We start from the raw sequence: 10,411 nt of genomic DNA, 5'->3' as shown, positions 1-10,411 counted from the left end.
AAAAAAAAAAAAAAAAAAAAGTAAAGGTAGTATAAACCATCATCATGGTTTATGCAAACATAAAATCATTTGTTAAATCTCATTAATTTGGATTTGGCTAATTAGAATTTGGGAGATTTTAGACTATGTTGCAATACAAAAATATTGGGTGAATATTTAAAATATGTTTTGTAGCTTTCAAGTTCCCTCAGTTGTTATTTTTTTAATCTAACATACAGGCTGTGTTATGGGTTAAATTGTGTTCTCCCAAAATTCATTTGTTGAAGTCTTAACTCTAGTAACTCACAATATGCCCATATTTGGAGACAGGGATTGGAATGGGAAATTAAGATTAAATGAGGCCATATGGGTGGTTCCTAATTCATATGACTATATTTGGATATATTGTATTTCACTGAACAATTGTCATTTTATGCTATTTTTTTTCTTGGCAAAAAAGTGGGGGTGCAACATTATGTGAAGGTTTCTTTTTTTTTCTTTTTAAATTGTGCAGATATTACTTAATCATGTATTACTAAACTGTATTACTCATGAATATACATCAGTGCAGCAGCGATGGTTATGCTGTGAAATACAGTAAGGGCTTAAAAAGTAACAAATTTAAACTAAGGTCTGTAGGAGGGGCCCTAATCCTATATGCCTGTTGCCTTTTAAAATAAGAGAGAAATTCTGAATTTAATAAAATAAAAATATCCTGCATTTAATAAAAAAAGGCCAGAGAATGAAAAAGGAAGTGAGATGGGGTGAAGTTAATCACTTAACAAGCTAGACCTAAAGAACTCAAGATTTTTTTGCACTGTTGAATGCACATTACTGTCTTAACCCAACTCCAATCATGACTCTGTAGATGCTGCTGCATCTGCTCACAACCCCACACAATCCAGAAGCAACAATAACTTCTCCTTCTGGCTTGCCCTCCTATCCTACAGCCTTCCTGCTTCATGTAATCACGATCCTCCCGCCTAAGATGTAGGTTCAATGTAAACAACTTAGACCTGCCTTACCCAAATTTTAATAAAAATATCTTTAAATGCTCTTAATTCTAGTCCAGAGGACATTTTCCCATCTGCTTACCTAATCTTGCTGCTGGGGGCTATGGGAACTTGTCACAGAACTGGTCTGTCCTTTCTGGCTAGCATTTGTAATGGTTCAATAAGCCCTTTTATTCAGAGTTCTCAGTGTTTAGAGTTTTGATGTAACTTCTTACTAAGAAGAAGAATTTGGACAAACAGACATATGTGTATTGAAAAGAGACCAAGTGAGAACATAGCAAGAAAGTGCCTGCCTGGGGCTGGGGCTGTAGCTCAGTGGCAGAGCACTTGCTGAGCAAGCGTGAGGCACTGAGTTCGATCTTCAGCACCATATAAGTAAATAAATAAAAATAAAGGTAACAACTAAAAACATACATATTAAAAAAGAAAGAAAGAAAGTGCCTGCCTGTAAGTCAAGGAAAGAGGGCTCAGGAGAAACCAGACCTGCTGATACAATGATCTTGGACTTATCAGCTCCAGAAAAATAAGGAAAGAATTTCTGTTTTTTATGTCACCCAGTCTGTGGTACAATGTTATGATAGCCACAGAAAACTAATACAGGCTGTACATACCATTTTTGTTATCTACCCATTACTTTTAGTATATAGTCCTTGGTACCAAGGTCTGTCCTTACAACTAAGTCAATGTTTTGCATCAAAATGTGTACTCTCCAACACACAGACTACCTGAGATAATGAGGCTCAGGCTAACATAGGAATCAAATGTCCAAGAGATTAGTGTAGGAATAGGTATGATCTAATCCCAGGATAAGGAAATACTAAAACAAACCATTCCCCAATCCAATATAAGATCAGCAGCTTTCCTTGCTCACTGAAATCATGCCAGGCCAGCATGGCTTTCCCATAGTACCTTTGACAATTTGTTATGTTATTGTTCATTATTGGACAGCAACCCCCCCCCCCAAAAAAAAAAAAAGAAAAAAGAAGGCAGGAATCTCTGTTCACTAATGTACCTAAAGAGCCTAGAACAATGCCTGGCAGTAAATATTGCTGTGTAGTCAGTCATTCCCCACCAGGCTTCTCCTTCCTCTAAAACAAGCTGATGTGAATATACAATCCAACCCTTTCCTCAATTTCATATAACTGGAATAAACTACTCATAAATGTGGCTGACTTTACTGAGAATCTTGAGGCAGACACAGATTGGTTTTTATAGGAATGGATGTAGCTCCTACTTAAGCACCAGGTATGTCTTCCCATTTGTGAAATGTCCTTTAGCCTCTGCCTCACCAGAAAATCTGCACTGGCCTTTGAATTTGATAGGAACACCCAGTCTTCCTAGGAAAAGACTGATAGTTGTATAGCCATGTTAAGTAGTAACAGAGCTGGTTTTAAGTCAATTAAATCCATCAATGGCAGCTCAACAGTCAGTAAAAAATAAACATCCAATCTGCTTTTAAACTATTTTATCAATGATAACTCACTTCAGGAAATACACTTCTGAAACCAACAGTCAGTGACAGGTTCAAGCTTTGAAAGTCAAGTAACTGATAGTAGATTCTCCAATGATATGTACCTATAGGCAATGCCAACTCTGAAATAAGCAATCCCCTAAATCCCATGTAAAACCAGCAATTTGTTTTCTTACTGAGATTATGCCAAGCCAGTTTGGCTCCTCTGATTTCAGAGGTGGATCTATCCTTCAGGCCACACAGACCTGAGTCTCACACCAATTTCAATTGCATCTCCTTCCCTTATGTGTTGCCCCATTTTTCTCTTTCTTCCATTTTATAAGCTAGAAAAAAATCTACTCAGTGGGTCTCTAATGCAGTGTACTAACCATTTTGTGGTTTGGGCTTCTAACAATATTCAAACCCTTCTATTTCAAAATAATCTTTTTCAAAAATTTTATTATTATTAAATTTTATTTTTTATTTATATATGACAGAATGCATTACAATTTTTATTACACACCTAGAGCACAATTTTTCATATCTGGTTGTATACAAAGTATATTCACACCAATTTGTCTTTATTCATGTACTTTGGATAATAATGATCATCACGTTCCACCATCATTTCTAACCCAATGCCCCCTCCCTTTCCCTCCCACCCCTCTACCTATCTAGAGTTCATCTATTCCTCCCATGCTCCCTCTCCCTATCCCATTATGAATCAGCCTCCTTACATCAAAGAAAACATTCAGCATTTGGTTTTTGGGGATTGGCTAACTTCATGTAGCATCATCTCCTCTAACTCCATCCATTTACCTGCAAATGCCATGATTTTATTCTCTTTTATTGCTGAGTAATATTCCATTGTGTATATATGCCACATTTTTTTTTTTTTATCCATTCATCTACTGAAGGGCATCTAAGTTGGTTCCACAGTTTAGCTAGTGTGAATTGTGCTGCTATAAACATTGATGTGGCTGTGTCCCTGTAGTATGCTGTTTTTATGTCCTCTGGGTATAGACCGAGGAGAGGGATAGCTGGGTCAAACAGTGGTTCCATTCCCAATTTTCCAAGAAATCTCCACACTGCTTTCCAGATTGGCTGCACTAATTTGCAGTCCCACCAACAGTGTATACAAGTGTACCTTTTTCCCCACATCCTCACCAACACTTATTGTTGTTTGTGTGCATAATAGCTGCCATTCTTACTGAAGTGAGATGAAATCAGAGTGGTTTTGATTTGCATTTCTCTAATTGCTAGTGATGATGAACATTTTTTCATGTATTTGTTGATTGATTGTATATCATCTTCTGAGAAGTGTCTGTTCAGGTCCTTGGCCCATTTATTGATTGGGTTATTTGTTTTGTTGGTGTTTAGCTTTTTGAGTTCTTTATATACCCTAGAGGTTAGGGTATGAGGGGTAAAGATTTAAGACTCCTGTGGTGCAAGAATTAAAATCAAGAATCAATAAATGGGATGAACTCAAAAAAGTTGAATCAATAAATGGGATGAACTCAGAATGGTGTGCAATTTAAAACTTAAATGGGAAGAACTAAAAAAGTTCTTCTCAGCAAAAGAAAGAATCTATGAGGTGAACAGAGAGCCTACATCTTAGGAGCAAATATTTACCCCCAAACTAATCTTTTAAGATGCTATTTCAAATACAGTTCTGTTCCAGAAAGGAAATTCTGGTGCTAGGATAAAATATTTGTGCTTTGTTACAGATGTCATTTTAACCAATCTTGATGATAACCCTAACAGTTTGTTCTAACTCCTACTTTGAAAATAAGGAGAAAGGGGGTATAGTGACTTTAGACTATTAGCCCAAATCCATGCCATCAGTTAAAAGGCAATATGAATTTACACCATTTTTATTCCAATATTTGGAGTTTTCCCCACACGATGCTGCTGTACAGGAGCTGTATCTCTTCCCTAATACTTTTCTTTATGTCATTGCACTAATCTCTTCTTCTACAGTAGCCCACCCTTATTCCCAAGACACCTCTGATAATACCAAAACCTATATATACTATCTTTTTCTTATAATATCTACCTATGATGAAGTTTATTTAAATATTTATTTGTGGTGCTAAGGACGGAACTCCCTAGAGTTTAATTTATAAATTAGGCCCACTAGTAGATTAACAACAATTAATACTAAAGTAGAAAATTTAAAAAAAAAATTTAGATGTTGACGGACCTTTTTTATATTCATTTATTTGTATGTGGTGCTAGAATCAAATCCAGTGTCTCACACATGTGAGGCAAGCCCTCTACCCTGAGCCACAACTCCAGCCCCCTAATGTAGAAAATTTAAACAATATACTATAATAAAAGTTATGTGAATGTGGTCTCTTTCTTTTTCAAAAAATCTTGTTTACTTTCACCTTTTCACTTAAAGAAAACACTGTTTGGCTCATCTTTTGCGTATCTACTATTGCCAGCCTCACTGCTCTCATAAAGATGACTTGAACAGCTCTGTGATACTGTAACAGTCAAGCTGATATCCAGGACAGCTACTTAGTGGCTAACAGGAAGATGGCATATAGATAGCCTGGATATGCTGGACAAAGGGATAATGCACATCTTGGGCAGAACAGAGAGGGTTGGCATGAAATTTTATCATGTTACTCAGAATGGTGTGCAATTTAAAACTTAAACTGTTTATTTCTTCAGTTTTGTTCATTTTTAGACCATGGTTGACACTGGGTAACTGAAATCACAGAAAGTAAAATCTCAGTTCAGGGGTGACTGCTATACCCTCCGTTAGTATCCCCTAGAAAGGAGCTACTGAAGAATTAATCCTGCCTAGATAGGAAAGGAAGCTTGGCATGAAGAGTGGGCAGGCTCTTGTCTCCTTGACTCTGAAGGAGAAAATCTTTCTCTCCCATTTCTGTGGAGATTTCCTCTTACCTGTGAACCCTTTGGCTTTGAATTCTATGTGAAGCTTGGGTCATAGTGTTCGCCTTAGCCCTGAAATGCCTCAAACATTGACTCGGTCAGTATAGCCGGGACTATTCTGTGTGACTGAGGTGCCACAGTCACATCCCAGCTCCCCACCTGTCCCAACACAGATCCTATCCACCTGTACCTTCAGAGAGTGCTCCAGCTTCTTAAGATACCCACTTCATAACTATAGCTGCTAGGACCCAATACTACATAAAGTGACTTGAATAAATTTTAAAAGCCCTATAAACTGGCACATTAAAGAAATTAGACTAACGCAAAGCAATCTTTTATTCATTCTTCAAAAAAGACAGTGGAATGAACCGGACATAACTTTCCTATGTTTATACATGAATACACCACCAGTGAAACTCCACATCACGTACAACCACAAGAATGAGATTCTAATTAAAATATGTCATACTCCAGGTGTGTACAATATGTCAAAATATACTCTACTGTCATGTGTATAAAATGAACTAAAAAAAAAAAAAAGAACAAAGACAAAGAAAACAAAATAGCAACAAACTTTGGGATCTACAAAGTAGATATGTACTAACTCTTAGCACACAATTTTTGGAGTTTTCATTTTCTTTCATCACATTCACAGTTTTCAAGGTAACTAACTTATCAGTTAATGTGCAGAATGTTGTTTTGTCTAGTGATTTTTCATTATTAGAATGACATTATTCGTGTTGGTAGAGAAACAATAGTATATTTTCTTCTTAGTGCCTCAATACATGTTATTGATAATTGATAACTGATAATTCCCAACTTGATTCTTGGTTTACATGTGTTGTCTGACAGATTTAACTGTTAAATTCATTATTTTTCCCTTTGTAATCAAACCATTATTTTGAAGCTATGTAAATATCTTGTTTCTCATAATAATTTCTCCACCTGGTTTAATCATGCAATGGCAAATTTTGCCTGTATCAATTATTACTGTGATGTTTGTTTAGTGAAAGTTTACTTTTTTTTTTCAGTTGTTGATAGACCTTTATTTTATTCATTTATTTATATGTGGTGCTGAGAATCGAACCCAGTGCCTCACACGTCTGGCAAGTGCTCTACCACTAAGCCACATCCCCAGCTCTGATAGTTTTCTCTTTTTTAATTATTTCTATATTCATCAAGTGGCATTTTGTAGTAAACATCTATCTGGATGCCACAATTTGATTACCTGAATGCAAATATGAACTTTTAGATATTTATTTAAAAAAAAAAGCGGTCTTGCTAAAACACAAGCTCCTATGCTTTAAGCAGCTTTAGGTGGTCACTGTCTACAGAGTCTAAGCCTCTTAACGTGGTGTAGAGAGCCCTTCATGATTTGATCTTGTCTACCCCATCACATCCATCCCCCACTACTATCCCTGACTGAATGTTAATATTACAGCAACTCTGAAATAACTGTCCATTTCTTTCACATAGCCTGCTGTTTCTTACTTCTTCACCTTTGCTCATGTCTGGAATGCCTTTCTTATCCTCCTCACTCTCTATTTCAGGCTAATTTTCACTGGTCCTCTAAAATTCAGCTCCAGCATAACCTTCATGAAACCATTCCTGAGATCCTAAGGCTGGTGTGAGTACCTCCTAAATGTTGTCATATTTGTCACTGTTACTGCACTGCAAGGCAAGAACCCTTTGTGTATGTCTCTCCACAAAAATATAAGCCTCTTGAGATCAGAGAGTATCTTACCTTTAATAACCCACGATCAAATATATATAGTGTCCATTATATAGTATATACCTAATAATGGTTGAACAAATTTCGATGAAAACAACTAAAATATTGATAGCAACCATAGTAGTGATGATGTCAGTATTTCATCCCTAGCACTGAGCTACCTTTAGCATGCTGATAAGATTCTGATCTTATAAAGTCCTTTTATGTCAATTTTGCAGCACCTAGTGTTGACCTGGTCCACAGTAGATGCTAAATGAATTTGCCTTTTTTCTCTCTAATGGAGTATAAGAAGTGGTGGTAACAACTGCTTTGTGTGTAGTGCGAAAGAATTTATAGTAAGAAAGCAAGTCAGTGAGTCTCTCAAAGCTTCATTCCTCCTTATCGGTAAAAACAAAAATATTACCTACCTTGAAGGATCTTACAAATACGCAAAAAATCCCTAACACAACTTGGAACTAACAATCACTTAAAAGAAATGTTAGATTGAATTCTAATGTTGAACAGCTATAGTACCTTATACATATGAGAAAATCTTCTGAAATTCAGAAGGAAATGTACTTTTTAATAGAATGCAACCAAACCATTTCATTTAATTTCAAAATGTGTCACTTACCCTTCTTCAGAAGATGGTGGAATGATGGACTGATTCCCTAGAGCTAAATGGGAATCAAAAAGTCACAGTATCAGTGGAAGTAATTCATGCTAAATAAATTTCATATTAAAATATGAAATTCTGTGATATTTACCAAATTTCTTCCTTTTCAGGCAACTACTATCTTCACTCTATTCCAGGAGAATAAATGAATAAATAAATGTTATTAGTAAAGTAATCTAAATATCAGTTAAAAAATGGTACTAATTATTCTGATGTGTAATTCTGAAAAATAGGAGTGGGAGAAGTCAACATCTGTTCTTACCTCCCAGGAAACTGAACTATCTATTTCTGGAAGCACCGTCTTCTTAAAGAACGCACAAATTTTTATGAGTATTATTTCAAAAATAATGCCTAGGAAAATTATAAAGAAGATTGTTGTCCAGTCATTTTGAAAAATCCAGGACTCTAGAAGGTCCATTAATGTAAAAACTGTATTATCTTCCAATGTACCCTTCACTTCATTTTTAAAAGAATAATATGGCTTTGACATTTTAACATAGCAGGTAAAATAAATTGGTATCTCATTCAGAAATTCTCCACTTCAGGTGCTCCAAAACACAAAAGTTGGTATGTCCATCTCATAATCACATGCAGAAAAAAAACTTCAGTGCTGTTCAGTGTCTTATCAAATGCAGCAATGATTGCTCTGGGCCTCAGTAATGTGAAGTACGTGTCACAGTGGGTATTGAACTGAGCTCATGTCAGCTTTCTTCAGCAATAATGAAAGTTCACTGGGGAGACATGTACAGTGCTATAGTTTTTTTAATTAAAAAAAGTATAATCAGTCCAGATGCCCATCAATGTATGAATGAATTAAGAAAATGTGGTAAACACATACAATGGAGTTTTACTCAGCCATAAAGAAGAATGAAATATGGTATTTGCTGGTAAATGGATGGAAATGGAGAATATAATGCTAAGTGAAATAAGCTAGATTCAAGGGTTGAATGTTTTCTCTCATATGTGGAAGCTAGAGCTTAAAAATAAGGAAAAGGGTGGCGGGTGAGGATGGATATCATAAAGATATAGGGAAGGTGAGTAGAAAAGGACTTGGAAGGGTGGAAGGAGGGATGGGAAATGGGAAGGAATGTGGAGTGAATTTAACAAACTCACATCATATGCATATTAGATAAACCACAGGGAATTTTACTTTTATGTGAGTGTGAAAAGCACAAGTGTGAGGGGAGGAACTGGGAATGAAACGGAGTGGGTCACATTTCAGGAATGTATAATTCTGCCGGGATGAACTCAGCTACTATGTATAACTAGAATGCTCTAATAAAAATGATAATAAAAATTATCCTCTATTAATTTCATAAACAGAAATGCAATTCTAAGATGCAATTCCTTAGCACAGTTGGACTATCCATTCTTATAGTTCAAAAAATATAAATAAACTTGAATTGGTAGAAGGCATTTGATATAATCATTTCTATTATGATCAGTAATAGTGTATTTTATGTTTCTTTGTGGTAAGGAAGATACAGTCCTTTCTTAGAATGAATGTAAGGTTGACAGGTTTAACAAATAAAATACTGGATGCCCAATTTAATTTGTATTTCAAATAAATTCCAAATAAGCATTTACTATAGATATGTGCCATTACCACTATGTAAATTCAGTCTATTTTTAGAACACTTCATTTTATATTTCTTTTTGTTAGAGGGCTCTGCTGGCAAGTTTCCCTTCAACAATCTATTGATATGCCGAAAAACAAAGTTAGACTTTGAACCAGCCTTTATGGTGAATTTCCTTTACACCAGTCCATGGCAATTCCAAGGAGCTACTTGTGATGTCCTTTCAATGTCAGAATTAAGGGTGGGGCAGAGGTAGCTCTTAGTAAGGCCCACTTGCCTGAGTCTAGAGGGCAGGCCTGTATGTTTCCTGAGCATACAAAACAAGTTTAGTCAAAAGCAGAGTTAGTCTTAGTTAGTAATGAATACTGTTCCTTTGAAGGTAAAACAGTTCCTTTGGAGATGAACAGTTCCTTCTTCAAAGGAACAGTACTCCATACCTCCTCTGGCTTTACTTTTGCAAGACGGGTTAAGGAAAGAAGTACTATTTGTTCTACTGGAGTAAATGGTTCAGGCCTTCTCTGAGCACAGTGAAAATTGACTTGAGTTCTTATTTCCCTTGAGTACCAAGGATCACAAATATCATAATTTACAGTCAACTATACTATTTGTCCAGGTATCTGTAACCCTCAGTTAGGTTAAACTTAGTTAGGTTAAACTTGGGTTTTGTATTTACAAAAAATAGTGCTCCAGAATGTATGGTAGGTATTATTTAGCTCTGGATGAAACTTTAGCAATTTCTCTCAATTTTTCTAGCACTGTAATAAAGCACACCCTCTTTTCTGTACCCTCCCGCTTATTTAAGCTGAGTGATTTTTAAAGACCATCCCCCCCCTTTCTTGTGTTTTTGAGTTTTATTTTAGTTTTATGGGGGGGGGTGATTTTATTCTGCTTAGGTTTTCCTTTAAAATTTAAAGCATCTAGTAAAAATTCAATTTCTTTCACCTACTTTCAGAAATTCTAATTTGCTTAATGTTAACTTTCATAAAGGGGCTTTGTTATTTCAATACTTTAGTTACTTAAATCCTTCCAAGCTTTATGGTACTGAGTCCCTCACTAGGATCCCATTGCATAGCTTATAAAAACTGAAAAGGAGCTGCTGCT

At 35.8% G+C, this 10,411-nt stretch overlaps 1 protein-coding gene across 1 annotated transcript in view; it reads right to left on the bottom strand.

Moving 5' to 3' along the window:
* Ccdc168 (coiled-coil domain containing 168) overlaps nucleotides 1–8,529 on the bottom strand; it is a 39,841-nt gene extending 31,312 nt beyond the window's left edge. The window contains exons 1-2 of the mRNA XM_048800996.1: nucleotides 7,935–8,529; nucleotides 7,692–7,734 (exon numbers count right to left, since the gene is read on the bottom strand). Of these exons, the coding sequence (XP_048656953.1) occupies nucleotides 7,692–7,734; nucleotides 7,935–8,223 (332 nt within the window). The 5' untranslated portion in view covers nucleotides 8,224–8,529. The remainder of the gene's footprint in view (nucleotides 1–7,691; nucleotides 7,735–7,934) is intronic.
* Between the last annotated feature and the right edge of the window lie 1,882 nt (nucleotides 8,530–10,411).

This window comes from Marmota marmota, unplaced genomic scaffold (assembly GCF_001458135.2).
Source record: "Marmota marmota marmota unplaced genomic scaffold, marMar, whole genome shotgun sequence".
NCBI classification, from domain to species: Eukaryota; Metazoa; Chordata; class Mammalia; order Rodentia; family Sciuridae; genus Marmota; species Marmota marmota.
Note: the sequence above shows the minus strand (reverse complement) of the source record. Positions and strands in the feature narration are given on the sequence as shown.